At 37.9% G+C, this 17,768-nt stretch overlaps 1 protein-coding gene across 1 annotated transcript; it reads right to left on the reverse strand.

Annotated features, from left to right (window-relative positions):
* On the reverse strand, positions 1-15,161 carry LOC127650573 (E3 ubiquitin-protein ligase RNF5-like). Its single transcript, XM_052136074.1, has 6 exons — positions 14,926-15,161; positions 9,811-9,829; positions 8,610-8,722; positions 8,299-8,353; positions 8,116-8,227; positions 1-4,405 (listed from the first exon to the last, which is right to left on the reverse strand). Exons 1-6 carry the CDS (start codon positions 15,117-15,119, stop codon positions 4,287-4,289), a joined length of 612 nt encoding a protein of 203 aa, XP_051992034.1. The 5' UTR covers positions 15,120-15,161; the 3' UTR covers positions 1-4,286.
* Between the last annotated feature and the right edge of the window lie 2,607 nt (positions 15,162-17,768).

A 17,768-nucleotide genomic window follows, 5' to 3' on the forward strand; every position in this document is an offset into this window, starting at 1 on the left:
CACTTTTTTTTTTTTTATGGAAAAAAGACTTTAATTACAAACGTTTAGGTTTGATTAACCAGTGATATGCAAAAAGGAAGAAGACAAACGAGAAATGTTCAGTAAAGTCACCCAGTAAGACTTAATCATCTCTAAATTCTGCCTACTTTGAGGCCACGCCCAGTCAATCATACGAATGATGACTTAATCAAACCGGGCGTGGTCACGTTCTACTCATCTTTCGGCTCGCTTTAATCAAAAGGTCCAAACCAGCCAATCTGGTTGCAGCAAGAGGAAATAAATGTTATTTTTCACATTGACAAACAGAATTACAAACCACCCTTCTGTCAATCAACTTCACAGCCAATAACAGAGAAACATTTAAAACATCATTTACAGTATCCATTTATACACACACACACACACTGCGCTCCAGAAAAGACTTGCCACTATGAGAAATATGATATATATATATATATATATATATATATATATATATATATATATATATATATATATATATAACATTATCCATAAACATGATAACTTCAGAGGCCGCATGAAAATTCACTTTGATTTCTATGAAGTCTCATAAGTATAATCGTTCAGGACATAAACATGATAAACTGGTGGTTGCGGCGGCATATTTCATGATTTTAATGTGTGATTTGTGTTCATGTTATTATGTGGTGGTTATAAGATCAAATAATGGCTGATGACATCTGCTTTTACGCCAGATGAGTGTTGTGGAAACACCCGAAACGAAGCTTCATCTGGTCTAAATCAGAACGTCCCGGAAACGGCTCGTGTTTAGCTTAGTTATGACTAGTGTGCATCTTTGGGACATTTCTCAAAACACCTTTGAACATGACACACAACAGAGCACAGTAATGCAAATATTAATGACTTCTCCATCGCTTAACCTCACTCATGTCTCATCCACGTCACCCATGAAAATGTGCATTTTATTTTAAAATCAGAAAGGGGGGAAAAAAAAATAGGGTTAATTTTACTTAAGCACAAAACAAAAATGTGGTGAAATATGAGCTAAACATGTTCTTGACAGTTTCATAAGATTCATCTTCACATCAGGGGTGTTTTTCACTAAACAGTCACTTATTTTGTAGTAAAAATATTTAACGCTCCTTAATAAACAATTACTTGTGAGCAGAATGACATATTAAGTATTGTTTTCAGATATATGTGGTGGGGTTCATGGTTAAAACTATTTTTGTTTGCCTTTTGAATGAGGTTTTTGTCTTGTTGCAAGAATAAATGACACTTAATCTTGTTAGATTTCAATGAAGATTATTTTGTCATTTTGCTTCTCAAGTAAATAAGAGATTGACTGAAATTGTATTTTAATGACTGACTATTTTAGTGTCCGATGAACAATATGCTTTAACAATGTTTTAGAAAGACACAATAACATTTATCACTATCCTCTGAAGGTGAATAGCCCGTTTTAGAAAATTATTATTGCGCACAGTCTACAAATAATCAATTAAATTATTTTCAGTTGCAATATTCACTTATTCAAAGCCCCTAAATAAATAATTATTTAATTGTGTCTTAATTTATAAGTCCCATGTTAAAGTACCGATTAAGTGGAAAAGTTTAAATATCGGTTAAAAATATGTCAAACCGATTATCGGTCTATCTCTAACTCAATTAATACTTACAATTTCAAGTTTATGTCTTTATAGGGACGCCCCATGTTAAAGAACCGATAACCGATTAATTGGAAATATCGGTTAAAATATCGGTGAAACCGATTATCGGTCTATCTGTAACTTAATTAATATTTAAAATGTAAAGACTTGTGTGTCTTACTTTATAGGGACTCCCCATGTTAAAGAACCGATAACCGATTAATTGGAAATATCGGTTAAAATATCGGTGAAACCGATTATCGGTCTATCTGTAACTTAATTAATATTTAAAATGTAAAGTCTTGTGTGTCTTACTTTATAGGGACGCCCCATGTGAAAGAACCGATAACTGATTAAGTGGAAATATCGGTTAAAATATCGGTAAAACCGATTATCGGTCTATCTGTAACTTAATTAATATTTAAAATGTAAAGTCTTGTGTGTCTTACTTTATAGGGACTCCCCATGTTAAAGAACCGATAACCGATTAATTGGAAATATCGGTTAAAATATCGGTGAAACCGATTATCGGTCTATCTGTAACTTAATTAATATTTAAAATGTAAAGTCTTGTGTGTCTTACTTTATAGGGACGCCCCATGTTAAAGAACCGATAACCGATTAATTGGAAATATCGGTTAAAACCGATTATCGGTCAATATCTAAATTAATTAATATTTAAAATTTCAAGTTTATGTCTTTATAGGGACGCCCCATGTTAAAGAACCGATAACCGATTAATTGGAAATATCGGTTAAAATATCGGTGAAACCGATTATCGGTCTATCTGTAACTTAATTAATATTTAAAATGTAAAGACTTGTGTGTCTTACTTTATAGGGACTCCCCATGTTAAAGAACCGATAACCGATTAATTGGAAATATCGGTTAAAATATCGGTGAAACCGATTATCGGTCTATCTGTAACTTAATTAATATTTAAAATGTAAAGTCTTGTGTGTCTTACTTTATAGGGACTCCCCATGTTAAAGAACCGATAACCGATTAATTGGAAATATCGGTTAAAATATCGGTGAAACCGATTATCGGTCTATCTGTAACTTAATTAATATTTAAAATGTAAAGTCTTGTGTGTCTTACTTTATAGGGACGCCCCATGTTAAAGAACCGATAACCGATTAATTGGAAATATCGGTTAAAACCGATTATCGGTCAATATCTAAATTAATTAATATTTAAAATTTCAAGTTTATGTCTTTATAGGGACTCCCCATGTTAAAGAACCGATAACTGATTAAGTGGAAATATCGGTTAAAATATTGGTAAAACCGATTATCGGTCTATTTCTAACTCAATTAATACTTACAATTTCAAGTTTATGTCTTCATAGGGACTCCCCATGTTAAAGAACTGATAACCGATTAATTGGAAATATCGGTTAAAATATCGGTGAAACCGATTATCGGTCAATCAGTAACTCAATTCATATTTAACATTTAAAGTTTATGCCTTTACAGGGAAGCCAGATTTTAAAGAACCGATTAAGTGGAAAAGTGGAAATATCTGTAAAAAATATCGGTCAAACCTATTATCGGTCTATCTGTAACTTAATATTTACAATTTCAAGTTTCTTGTGTCTTTATAGGGACTCCCCAAGTTAAAGATCCAATAACTGATTAAGTGGAAATATCAGTTAAAATATTGGTCTCTGAAGTGTATCTTGTTTTAAGAATGTTGTTTTACTGGAAAACAAGACAAAAATTCTCAGTAAGAAAATGTTTTTGCTGTGTTCTCGACTTATTAGTTTCTAACCTAAAAAACAAAAAAAGAAGTTTAGAAAAATGTTATTCCCTAAAAAGACTTCTTAAGGATTTTCTTTTGTCTTCTTAAATAGTCAACATTTATCATTAAAACGTTCTTGTTTTCTTCAGATTTACAGAGTTAGTCAGTAACTATAAGAGATGTGATTTACTGAAGCAGAATTAATTATAAGAAAACTAATACGAGACAATATAAGAAAGTCCCTCAGCGTGCGCAGTGTTTGGCAGAGTAAATAACGGTTCATCAAATATCAAACTTATTCCCGTTTTGGAAAGCACAGTGCAATGGCCTGAACGCGATTCAGTCCAAAACACACATTTCTGGACAAACCTCTTTCAAGCGTGTCTAAATACATTAGTTTGTCCTAACTACATGAATCACATTCTGTCTGCATATTTCTCTAAGAACTTCAGAATTTCTTTGGCATGAAGACGCTTCAGAGAGTGTGAATGTTTAATAACGTCTCGAGAACCCAAAAATGAAGTCTGTCACCATTTACTCACCCTCAAGTTGTTCCAAACCTCTATGCACTTCCTAGAAGTAAGAAAATAATAATGAGTACATAATGACAAGTCTTTCATTTTTGGGTGAATTATTCCTTTATTAACAGAGCTCACAATTATTTTCTGAATAAACTCATGAAGTGTTTGTTTTTCTGACAGCAGTCATTAATACTGTCTCTCTCTTTCTCAACACTGATACAGCTACAGTTCAACCCGTGCCATGTGTGTGTGCATATATGCACATGTGCAGACAGACAGATAGAGAGGGCAAGTGTATGTATCTTACACTTCAAAGATGGGCTAAAAGAGAGACTGAGTCCACCTTTGTGTGTGTGTGTGTGTGTGTGTGTGTGTGTGTGTGCCCATCATTTCACACACTCAACATCCAGAAGAAGAAGAAGATGGCGAGGAAGAGGAAGAGCGAGTCCTGCCAGTTGTTTCCATTGGTTGCATTTCCGTTGCCTTGGTGATCTGCTGCATAATGAGGATCTAAACAATGAGTAAGACAACATAAATCATCAATACAGACTCAACACTGAAATGAAACTTAATATTCTCAATATAGTACATCTAAGAAAATCTAAAGAAATAAAATCTTATTTTGCTTAATGCTGAGATTTTTAAATTCATCATGACATGATTTTTCCTTCTTGAAAATGATTTTTAGGAAGCCACCATTTTTTTAATTGTTTTTCATTTAAGGTGAATTCAGCAAATTGTGAGTTTCAGCTACTGTTATTATAGTTTTATATATTTATATTAGAGCTGTCACTGTCAATCAGTAACATGTTCAATTGAATTAATTTGAGGATGTGCCGATTAATTAATACAAATGAATCGTATCTCAATATTGACATTTTTCCACTAAAATTGCATACCCAAATTTAAGAGCTTTTAACTCTAAAAAATAAAATAAAAAATGGAAAAGAACGTCAATTGCATGGGATACATTTTTAGAAAACCTTTCACAATTTAAGAAAATATATTTGGATCCTGCTCCGAGACACTGCTGACAAAACACACTTTTCACTTATTATTCAGTTTGACTTTATACATTTTAGACAGGAAGTATGGATGGTCAAAACATTTACTTTGGTGTTGTTATCCAACATGTCAACTATACCAGGAAAAATGTGTTGATGGGCCAATCCAAAGTTTCCTATGGTTTCCTATAAAAGTGTCCAAAAAACTCTCCAAAACATAATTAATGTGTTTAATTAAACATTACAACAGAATAGCAGAAAACTATGAATGCAAAAATCTAAATATATATATATATATATATATATATATATACCCTTCAAATGATATCAACTATGTCCCATATGAAACATTTCACCTCACTTTGGCCCCTAATTCAATCACTCCAATATTGTGCGTTGGGCGCCCTCTTGTGTGCAGTCTATGTATGAGCGCTCTGGTTGTATTATAGACCACACTGTACGCGAGACACCTGGATTGGCCAGATATGTTATCTGACACTCTCTAGAGATCCAATGAGAACGATCTGACACATCTATGAGGTGAAGCATTGTGTTTCAGTGAGATGCACCCAGAGAACAGCACTGCTATAGAGATCGCCATCAGCGCTAACCACTGTAGCTCTCGGGACACTCTTTGAGGAATATCTCTGGATTTCCACAACACATGACGTCGAGTGAGGGCTTGTTTGATTCAGGATCACCTGCTGTAAGTTGTGATATGTCATTTCAGGCATTTATAAATGAGGCTATAAAAAAATGTATCAAAGAACTACTCGTGGGTCAATTTGACCCAGTTCATATAAAAATATATGATTACGCCTTCAAATGGTAGAACAGTTTGAAATATTATTTATAAGTACACTCATACTCTTATTGCTTGCTTGCACACATATGTGTCAGCAGCCATGTCACCCTGTAGCTCAAGACCAGTTGCCCACTGAAGCTAGGCAGGGTTAAGCCTGGTCAGTACCTGGATGGGAGACCTCCAAGGGAAAAAATAAAATTTCTGCTGGAAGAAGTGTTAGTTAGGCCAGCAGGGGGCAGTATATGTGGGTCCTAACGCCCCAGTATAGTGACAGGGACACTGTACTGTATGAATAAAAAAATAAAGGCACCAAAACGTTAAACTGAGGTGAAACTTCTCTTAAAAGAGTAGGGGAGTAACCCTGGTGTCCTGGCCAAATTCCCCCCATTGGCCCTTCTCAATCATGGCCTCCTAATAATCCCCATACATGAACTGGCTCTATCATTCTCCTCTCCAACAAAAGCTGGTGTGTGGTGAGTGCACTGGCACACTATGGCTGCCGTCGCATCATCCAGGTGGATTCTGCACACTGGTGGTGTTTCGGGAGAACCCCTTGTTCAGTACGTCAAGCGCTTTGAGTGCAGTGTCAGAAAAGCGCTATATGTATAATGTTCATTCATTCATATGCGCTCATATACTAATGTACATTTGGAGCATTTACTATATATAAAATTAGTCGATTTACATTTGAAAATGAGTGAAAGGTAAGTTATTGATGATAAAACAGTTGCCAATTGTGACTGTTTCACTGTGATTTAACGAGCCGGGCCAATTTGACCCACTAAGTTCAACAGAGGTTCATGACTGCCAAGACAAAAGGGTTAAAAATCAAAAGATTGTTGTTTTATTTCCATATCATTGACCATAAGCCTATTATTGGCCTACCTCCCTCTGCTCCATTTTTTAATTGTTGTTCTATATACTCATGCATCAGACGGATGCTTTTGGTTGCCTCACTTTTTGGTTGTCTTTGGTTGCGTCGCGTCTCACTCATTTTCAGTGCCTCTAGTCATAATTGCTGTGTTTTTAGGATGTGTATCGATGAGTTAAACGTAGTTTAAAATTTTGAAAAATGGATCTGGAGATTTTGCATTCTGCATTCATCATCAAGAACTTCACGGAGAGAGGTTCAACTGCAGTGAAGAAGGTTTCAGGACGTCCCAGAGAGTCTAGCAAGCGCCAGGATCATCAGCTACAGAATCGTGTCACCACCAGTGCAGAGCTCAATATTGGCAGCAGGTTGGTGTGAGCGCATCTGCACGCACAGTGAGGCGAAGACTTTTCGACAATGGCCTGGTGTCAAGAAGGGCAGCAAATACGCCACTTCTCTCCAAGAACAACATCAAGGACAGACTGAAATTCTGCAGGAAGTACAAGGATTGGACAAAAGAAGACTGGTGCAAAGTTATATTCTCTGATGGAGCCCCTTCCAACTGTTTGGGACATCTGGAGAAGTAAAGATGAACGCTACCATGAGTCCTGTGTTGTGCCAACAGTGAAACATCCTGAGACCATCCATGTGTGGGGTTGCTTTTCATCACAGGGAGTGGGCTCGCTCACAATCCTGCACAAAAACACTGCCATGAATAAAGAATGGCATCAAAACCTCCTGCAAGAGCAACTTCTCCCAACAATCCAGGAGAAATTTGGTGATGATCCATGCATTTTCCAGCATGATGGAGTACCATGTCACAAGGCAAGAGTGATGGTGAAGAGGCTCGGAGATCATAACATTGAAATTTTGGATCCGTGGCCAGGCATCTCCCCGGATCTTAATCCCATAGAGAACCTGTGGTCAATCCTCAAAAGTCGAGTGGACAAACAGAAGCCCACAAATTGTGACCAACTCTGAGCACTAATAAGGCAAGAATGGATCGCCATCAGTTAGGGCTGGGCGATAAAATGATATAGATATATATCACGATTAACATGATAATAATTTTGGCCATATCGCCTAGTCCTACCATCAGTCAGGATTTGGCCCAGAAGCTGATATCCAGCATGCCAGAGTGAATTGCAGAGGTTATGCAGAACAAGGGTCAACACTGTAAATATCGACTCTTTGCATATATTGAATGTTTTTACCAATAAAAGCCTTTAAAACATGAAATGCTTATCATTGTTTTCCAGTATACCATTGAAACATGTGAAAAAAATAATCTACAAATACTGAAGCAGCAAACTTGGCAAAACACAAGATTTCTGTCACTGCCAATACTTTTGGCCACGGCTGTATGTATGTATTATATATGTGCTATAAATACCAAAAACAGATATTATTTTATTGCTTTAAATAAATGTTGCAATTCTGCTCCACTGATTTTCTGCCTTTACTGTGCTATAGACAGTCTATAGAACACAGACGTTGTAAGAACATTGAAGTGACGTTACAGGGGTGTTAGTGTACTAACCTGGTCTGTGAAACGGGTCGTTGGTATTGAAGACTGTGGTGAAAAAGCCAAACGGAAAAGCACCGATTCCAAATGACATGTGAAACCCTGTGTCACCGAAACCCTGAAACGCCTGCAGAGAAAGAGACAGTCATAATCAGAGTGTAATTATATATCAAATATATGTTCCCGTGTTCAACTCACCCCTCTGCTCTCCGGCTCTGTTCTTTGACCCGGAGGTCGTGGTGGGGTTTTCAATCTGCAACACACATACATTAATCGTTTTTTAAAGTAGACAAATTATTACGCTTGTAAACATTCTCATATAAATATTGGAGTAAAAATGCAACTGCACTTATTTCTTGGATGACAAACGTAATGTAAAAAACGACAATGTTGCACACTACAGTTTGAAATGCTTATTGATTCATACCCACGTACTGTATGGCATTAGTAGTAGGTAATATGCAGTATATACTGTGCAGTACGCAGTACGCTAGTGCTCCCTCCTGTACCTGGGATCCTCTTGGCTGGTGCTGCCGCGGCCGTACAGTGGAATGACTTTATCTCTGCTGATTCCTGCTTTACACACGGGACACTGCTGTCTGCTGGGCCGCGTCTCCAACCACTGAAACACACCATTTACATTTTCAAAGTAAGAAACACTTCTCAATCATTTCTACTGAATTTTTGCTACCGTTTTTGTCTTCAGACCCAGACTTTCAATATTAAACTCTGAAAATCCATTATAAAAATACTAAACTGTTTCACCCCTAATAGAGTTTATTTAAAGTTTGTGTACTTGACAAAAGTGTCAGTGAAGAGCATACATGAGATATACGAAAGAAAATATCAAATATTCAAATACTTTATTGGCCGTCATTTCCAATCAAGCTGTAATTTTTCAAATCGTGCAAAAACTGTGAAAATATGATTTAATTGTGTGTATTTAGGACATATAATAAGTTAGTTATGAAATGAGCCTTAGCTAGACAGAGTCTGTCATTTTATTTGAAAAGTGTTAAAATGGTCATTTCCGGGGTTCTGAGTATCTCAGCGAGTATTGGCGCTGACTGTCACTCCTGGAGTCGTGAGTTTGAATCCAGGGTGTGCTGAGTGACTCCAGTCAGGTCTCCTTAGCAACCAAATTGGCCCGGTTGCTAGGGAGGGTAGAGTCACATGGGGTAACCTCCTCGTGGTAGCTATAATGTGGTTCTCGCTCTCGGTGGGGTGTGTGGCGAGTTGTGCGTGGATGCCGCGTAGAAAAGCGTGAAGCCTCCACGCGCGCTACGTCTCCATGGTAACATGCTCATCAAGTCACGTGATAAGGTGCGCGGATTGACGTGGAGGCATCTGAAATTTGTCCTCCGCCACCCGGATTGAGGCGAGTCACTACGCCACCACGAGGACTTAGAGGCAGCGCATTAGGAATTGGCCGTTACAAATTGGGGAGAAAATAAATAATTTTATTTCCATCTGTGTCATTTCCAGCACAGAATTCTATTAAACACAAAACAGAATTTGAAATTTGTTGGAAATGAATTTCTGTGATGCATGAACACACGCTGTTGAACATTGATAGTAGATGTATTAAATAAACTAGTGGGAGTGTGAAAAGTGCTGAAGGTGCTCAAAGTTACTAAAACACCCATACACAACCTGAAAAGACCACAAAAACACTAAAGTAAATGACAGAAAAAACTCAAATGGACTCACCTGATGAAGACATGGCCAACTGAATGGAGAGAGAGAGAGAGAGAGAGAGAGAGAGAGAGTTAGCATTAGGGCTGAAACGTTCGTTGAAGACAATGTTGACAATAACAAATTGTCAACAAAAATCGTCATTCACAAACACACAAACAGCTTCAGCTGATGTAGATCACAAAGTATGAGGATTTCTACAAAAACACAAAAGCACTCTCGTTGTGGAATAAGCGTTTATATATGGTAAATGCAGTTATATTTAATGCATTATAGCTTTATTAAAGTTCAAATAATACTGAAGCACTTCATGTAAATTACTACAAACTCTGAAACGGTTATTTCTCTGTGCGGTCAGCGCCTCTTCTATGAGTCGTGTGAATGTCCCGATCTAAGGGGGAGAGATTGAAACTGCACCGGCTGATGGTCACTCTGTCACGGGACGCTCATCCCTCGAGCACACGCGCTTAATGCAGCTAGACTATAACGTGATTGCTTGAGACTAATTTAATCATAATATATGAGTCACTGTGCATTTATTATCATGATGAAAATTGGCAATAAGCAGCTTTATTAATGAGAGAGTTTGTCCAATATAAATTATGACCTTATTTTAAGGATTTTTACACAAAAATGGAAAACAAGACAAAAACACTTTAACATAATGAATTTTTGCAGTGAATTTCTTTACTGAATTAAACTTAATAAAAAGTATTTTTCCTTTAATTCAATGAATGTCATTTAGAGGTATTTTTAAAAGATGATTTTGTCCTCTTTATTGTTAGTAAGAACGTTTAAGACAACCTTTTATGTCGGGGCACAAGCTGAATAATCGGTTAAGAGCTCATGATTAATCGTTGCAATAATCGCAGAATAATCGATCTAATAATCGTTAGATTAATCGATTATCAAAATAATCATTAGTTGCAGCCCTAGTTAGCATTGCTAACCTTAAGCTAAATAAAAAACAAAATAAAGAAAGTGCAGTCTCATATCAATAAAAATAAATAATAATAAAAATCTCTTTGGCTGAATCACGGACAGTGGATCCACATGTTTGAAGTGAGTTTTCTTTAAGTAGTTCAATTTAAATACTTAAAATAGTGGGAAACTAACTGAATCAAGCAATCCTAATAAAATGTAACATCAAAATAACTCTTTTAGTGATACACTAGCTAGTGACGAGATGTTAGCATGCTAAACACATGCAGAAGCCTTTTTAGCAAGTCATTCTTTGGCCATTGTTGGATTACATTTGGTTACATTTCTATTTGTAAACAAGTGGCGTGCAAGTGCAGCTCCGATCTACTTGAATGGCGAAAGACCGAAATCTCAAAACCGGTTGGTCATGGTTACCATCAAAAAACATATGTCAAATCTGCAGTAAAATCTGACAAAACTGATATCATAAACTGTGCTTCTTTTTGTCGTCAATTCGCGCATCTTATCACGTGGCTTGTTGAGCGGGTTACCGAATAGACCTAGCGTGTGTTGCGGCTCACGCTATTCTCCACAGCATCCACGAATAACTCACCACACGGCCCACCAAGAGCGACAACCACGTTATAGCAACCAAGAGGAGGTAAACCTAACGTGACCCTACCTTCCCTAACAACCGGGCCAATTTGGCTGCTTAGGAGACCTGGCTGGAGTCACTCAGCACGCCCTGGATTTAAACTCGCGACTCCAGGTGTGATAGTCAACGTCAATACTCACTGAGATCCCCAGACCCCCATAAACTGTGCGTCTTGACCTCAGATTACCCTAAAAAACTTAATTCCTCAGCTTGTCTAGCTAATTCGCATGCTTGAGTTGATTGACAGGTGATGTCTGTATATAAAAGGTGATTGGCTCTTAAACCTGTAAGACGGGACTTCCTTTCTTCATCCGTTGGCCATTCCAATTTCTGCCATTCATTTTAATAAAAGTGACCCATCTCTGCTAAATAGTCTCTGGCACTATTGAGTGCAACTTGGTCATTATGCTTTGATTAGCACAGAAATTGACCCTTCACAAACCCCGTCGTAAAAGCGTTTCTGACCAATCCCATCTGTTGCCCTGCCACCATTACTCTGACAGGCGTTTGCTATTTTCTAGGCAGCTCAGCGAGTATTGACGCTGACTATCACACCTGGAGTCTTGTGTTTGAATCCAGGGCATGCTGAGTGACTCCAGCCAGGTCTCCTAAGCAACCAAATTGGGTCGGTTGCTAGGGAGGGTAGAGTCACATGGGGTAACCTCCTCGTGGTGGTGATTAGTGGTTCTCTCAATGGGGCGTGTGGTGAGTTGTGTGTGGATCGTGGAGAGTAGCATGAGTCTCCACATGCTGTGAGTCTCCGCGGTGTCATGCACAACGAGTCACGTGATCAGATGCGCCGATTGACGTCTCAGAAGCGGAGGCAACTGAGACTCGTCCTCCACCACCAGGATTGAGGCGAGTAACCGCACCACCACGAGGACCTACTAAGTAGTGGGAATTGGGCATTCCAACATTGGGAGAAAAGGGGATAAAATAACTTTTAAGGGGGTTTTCATCAAAATAATAATAATATAAAAAACAAAAAAAAATAAAAAAAAACGTTGTCACCCCCAGAACTACACCATACATACTCAACATAACAACACATTAAACTTGAACAAGTATGCAACTCAGTTCATTGACGTTCCCTTGGCTGCATTAAAGGATGGACGACGTCTAACAATAGTGAAAGTTTTGGAGTAAATAAGGTCCATTTTGTTTCATGTGGACTTAAACTGTCATGCGCACATCACAAACACAGGTGTGTCCCATCAGCAACAGAAACAAACAAAGTGACTAGAGCACCTTTGAATCTGCAAAACAAACAAGACAACGACCCGAATAATGGATAATAGAAAACCAAACACACTACACATTCAGGTCAAGAAAAGAGTGTGTCAGTGTTTTCTGTGCATCTATTCTTACTCCTTCACTACAGCGAGCTGCGAGTAATCTCTGTTTAACCTGATAATCACTCGCTAACAGCACCACAGATACTTCAATCTTTCATGTCCATGTATTTGATTTATTTGTTGAGTAGCCGTCAAATGAGCACAATCTACCATTTTCATTTTATATTTTGCATATTATGTGACATTGCTTAATTTATCAAAGCTTTTGTTGGAGAACGGTGGTTATTACACTACATCTATGGGTTGTTAACACATGGATCATCTCAACCAGGACCTCCTTTAATCTCATTAACTAATCAAGTCATTGCATAACTGCAGTGATCACATTTGTTTGACTGTTTAACCCTCGTGCGACCTTCGGGACATTTTTGTCCATTTCATTTTTGTTTTTACGATCATTTTGGCTGTTAATGGCAACGGCATACATTTGGCCAAAGGGGTGTATTTTGGTGGTAATTTTTATATTTCAATCTCAGATCCTCTAATACATCTATAATACATCTATAATACACTGTGTCACACGCGGGACCTTCAGGACAAAAATGTCCCCATTGAAACCCATTAAAAAAAACAACAGTGGCATTTATTAATATTCTGAAAATGAATGAATATTTGGTAGTTATGATCAAGACCGTTGGATGTTGGTTAAAAAAATCTAAGTCAGTGAAAGTGGAAAATTATCTTAATATATAATACGTTTTTGTCAGTTTTGTGACGTGGCCATTTTTGTCCTCTAAGGACCGGAGTGTGTTTTTTTTTTAATCTGGCACTGCACAAAAAAAAAACAATGCATCAAAATCGAGGGGGCCTGGTTAGCTCAGCAAGACACTGACTATCACACTTGGAGTTGCAATATCGAATCCAGGGCGCGCTGAGTGACTCCAGTCAGGTCTCCTTAGCAACCAAATTGGCCCGGTTGCTAGGGAGGGTAGAGTCACATGGGGTAACCTCCTCGTGGTCGCTATAATGTGGTTCTCGCTCTCGGTGGGGTGTGTGGTGAGTTATACAGGATCGTGGAGAGTAGCATGAGCCTCCACGGTAACACGCTCAACAAGTCACGTGATAAGATGCGCGGATTGACGGTCTCAGACGCGGAGGACTTAGAGCGCATTGAGAACTGGGCATTCCAAATTGGGGAGAAAAGGGAGAAAATCCAAAAATTGTTAAATTAAAAAATTCCCGTTAGAATTTAGAATATGCAAAAAAATAATGTATTTTTGTGTTTTGTTCATAAAAAACAACAACAGCGGCATTATATAAACAAACTGCCATTTAAAGCGTTAAAATACTGAAAATGAATGAATATTTGTCTGTTATGATCAGGACTGATGCTGGTTAAAACAATGAACTAATTGAAAGTGGAAAATAATTTAAATGTATAATATTATTATGGCAGATTTTTGACATGGACATTTTTGTCCTCTGAGCACCTTTTTTAAACACAAGGGTCAAAGTGACATGCAAACTAACAATATTCGGAAATATAGGACAAGTTAACAAACTATCTCATTTCATTTGATTATCTAAAAACTGTCATTACAGACTTCACAGGCTGACAAACACTAACACATTATTTTTGTTCAGTTTACATCACAAACAAACTAGCTGATGTTTAGAAGTAGCAGCAACATGATGGCGTCTTTAATGTGTGTTTGAAACTGTCAATCAAATCACGTCAATCATTGTCAAACTGATTGCAATATTTATGTACCATGCTAGTTACATGGTGCTCCAAGGCACTTTAAAGAATAGCGTGGTATTACAGTACTTTTTAGTGTTTAATAACCACGTTGAATAGCATTTTACTGTAGTAAATTAATGCTAGGGCATTCCTTTAACTTTCATTTTAATTTCTAACACATTTCTTCCTGTCTAAAATGTCAAACTGTCAGTCAGTCAGTCAATCAATCTTTCTCTTTGACTTGTGTTTATTTTCCTACACTTTATTTTAAAAACACCAACAGCAGTAACTATGGTTACCCTGGTGAACGTTTGTACGGGGTCACCCTCTTGTCAATCATGTAAAACTGTCAATCAATCAATCTTGTGTTTTGTGTTACTTCAGTCTCAGTTGGCTTGTTGTTGTGTTTTTAACGTTCTTCCGGCCTGCGCGCGTCAGGATCTACATTCACTGCTAGTGTTGTGATGATGATTGTATTTATGTGTATCGATGAGTAATCGATCGGTTATTGATTGTACCAGAAGAGGTGTCCGCACAGGCTGATGACCGCGTCTCGGGCGGTGTCCAGGCAGATATTACACTCGAAAGTAGCCCGTTCTCTGTCCCGCTCGCCTCCTCCGGGACCCGCTCCGCCTCCGCTGCCCGGGACTCCCGCTCCTCTGGCGGGCGCGCCGTCACTCGAGCTCCGCTGCTGCTCCGCGGCCTCCTGCATCCTCTCGCGCTCGCACCGCACGTACACTCCTTGGTCTGACGGGTTCAGCGAATAAACGGCAGCAGGAAGTGCCTGCCAAAGTGTTTCGGAAGAGTAGGCGGGACTTGCTGCTGGCAGCTGCCAATCATTAGCATCCGAGGCGTTTCTCAACGTTAGCAGTAGAGTTCGTATTATAAAATAATTATAACATATTTATTTAATCGTATCCATAAATATATATATAGAAGGCTATTCATATTTTATATTATATAAAAACATAAAAAATAATTACACAAGCATTTCTGCCCTATATAAATTTACTGTATTTTATGGTCTGAGAAAGGTAAGTTTAATAACGAGTAGCTAAAACTGTCAACGATGTTATGGGCAAAAAATAACCATTCATACAATATGTACACTGGTGGCCAAAAGTTTGTAATAATGTACAGATTTTGCTCTTATGGAAAGAAATTTGTACTTTTATGCCAAAGTGGCATTCAATTGATCACAATATATAGTCAGGACATTAATAATGTGAAAAATGACTATTACAGTTTAAAAAAAAATATATATATATATATATTTAAACTACTTCAAAGAGTTCTCATAATAAAATCCTTCATGTGCAGCAATGAAAGCTTTACAGATCCTTGTTATTCTAGCGGTCAGTTTGTCCAGATCATAGACTGTAAAAAAAGATGGCCGACGCCCCTTCGCTCTTTTCCACTGGTGAGAACTGACGCCGCCAGTGTCTCGATATGGCGCTGACATCTTGGGACTTAAGTCTGCGCAGTTGCGATTTCGGGACCAGACCTGCGCAGTAGTGAGCAGGAAGTAAAAGGGTAACTAAACCCTAAACCAACTTTTTTTAGTTAATGATCTGTAAGAATGGGGCTTTATTAGTACTGGTCATTGATTCAAGTAATTTTTTTGACATTTGTGTATAAAGTGTTTTAATTCTACAATATATGGTGTAAAAACGTCTGAGTGCTGCCCTCTTCAGGTTGAACGGTGGCTACTGCAGTTGAATTTTCCTATTGGCTGTTTGCGGTAGTTCGTGACGTAAGCGGTGACAGCTGACGTAAGCACGTTCCAGCTCACCACACCCTTGGTATGAGCTACCACGCCCATGGCAGTATAAAAACCATCTCGTTTCGTCAAAACCACTGTAGCGAGTCAGGAGTTGGAATTGCGAGTATTGAAAACGATCAGGATAGAGTATTTTAGCATCTATTTAGCATAGCATTTATATAGTTATTTAGATTATTTCGTGTAGCCTAGGTAGTTAATAGGCTCTATGCACGGCGGTGCATGACGTATTTCCGGTGAAATTTAAGGATGCTTGATTACTTCCGCCGATCGTAGAGCGCTGCTATGCCGAGAACTGATGTGGGATTCTATACTCTTTGACTATACACTAAAGGAAGGGTAGCCGAGTTAGTCAAATACATTCTGCATCTGCAGCCACCATGTCCGGTAAAACAACATTTCATATCACTATTCTTCAGAGTTTTAAAATAAACTCCCATTTTGTGTTATAGACTAACTAGAAAGCCTGCACACTCTGCTACCCTGTATCTGCAACTGCAGTAAAGTTAGTTTCATACATTCAGATGTTTGCCCTCAATAACTTTCTTATGGTGTATGCAAAATGATTAATGAGTAAATTATTTTTATAAACAAGTATGACTATCACCTACAACTCTTTCCTCTTGTAGTCGTTTTTTTTTTTTTTTACATACAAAAAATATTTTTTTGTAGCTCATTGTCAATGATATTAACTCGTTTGCGTCCACTGTTGGAAAGCTACTGACAAAAAGTCTGTATGTGCGAATAGGAAACAAACTTTGCAGCAGTGTATCTCCATTACCACTGTTTCAGCTAGAATTTGCAATAACGCAGTGCTATTCATCTGTCGTTGATAGGACTGCATTACATTTTTTATTATTATTCATTTTGTACAATAAACATCCATACTAGCTAAGATAACATCTGTGGTTATCCAAAATGAACAGTGGTAACGTTAGAAAAGTAAAAACTTAGAACATGTTCAAAAGAACTTTGAACGTCACTTTCAAAATACCAGTCCTACTCTTAGTTGGTGTGGAGTCTCTGCTTTCCTCATAGAGCGGTAATACTGAGCTTTCACTGAGATCTCATTTGTGGCCCTGATTTTACCTGACACTTTTACAAACAAAATTACAAACACATTACATGCCAAACATTTATATTAGCGTGATTAGTCTGCTGCTGGCCGGAATGTAAAAATAATAGCACAATGTTAGCCATAACGTACTAGTTCAGGCTATCTGAACTTACCTTCATAATTGCAGAGATAAGACGAAACATAAAACTTGAAACCTTTCTCAAGCTTGCTCTGTGGCGTTGTACTGCACATTCGTACAATTCTTCGCACATCATGAATACTAAATTTTGGCAACTCAAGCAAACAACGAGAAAATTTTGAAGACTCTGCCATAATCCCGTTTACCTCCGCTTTAAATCTCCCCAACCGGAAACGCAAGAGCATCCTTGCGTCAAACGCGGAAGTTATGCGTGCATATAGCCCATCAGCATATTTGTTAGTGTAGTATTGTTAGAAGCATAGTTAGTTAGTAGCATAGTATTGCGTCAGTTAGGATATCTTCAAGTTAGCATAGATTATCTGTA

This window comes from Xyrauchen texanus, chromosome 10 (assembly GCF_025860055.1).
Source record: "Xyrauchen texanus isolate HMW12.3.18 chromosome 10, RBS_HiC_50CHRs, whole genome shotgun sequence".
NCBI lineage: Eukaryota > Metazoa > Chordata > Actinopteri > Cypriniformes > Catostomidae > Xyrauchen > Xyrauchen texanus.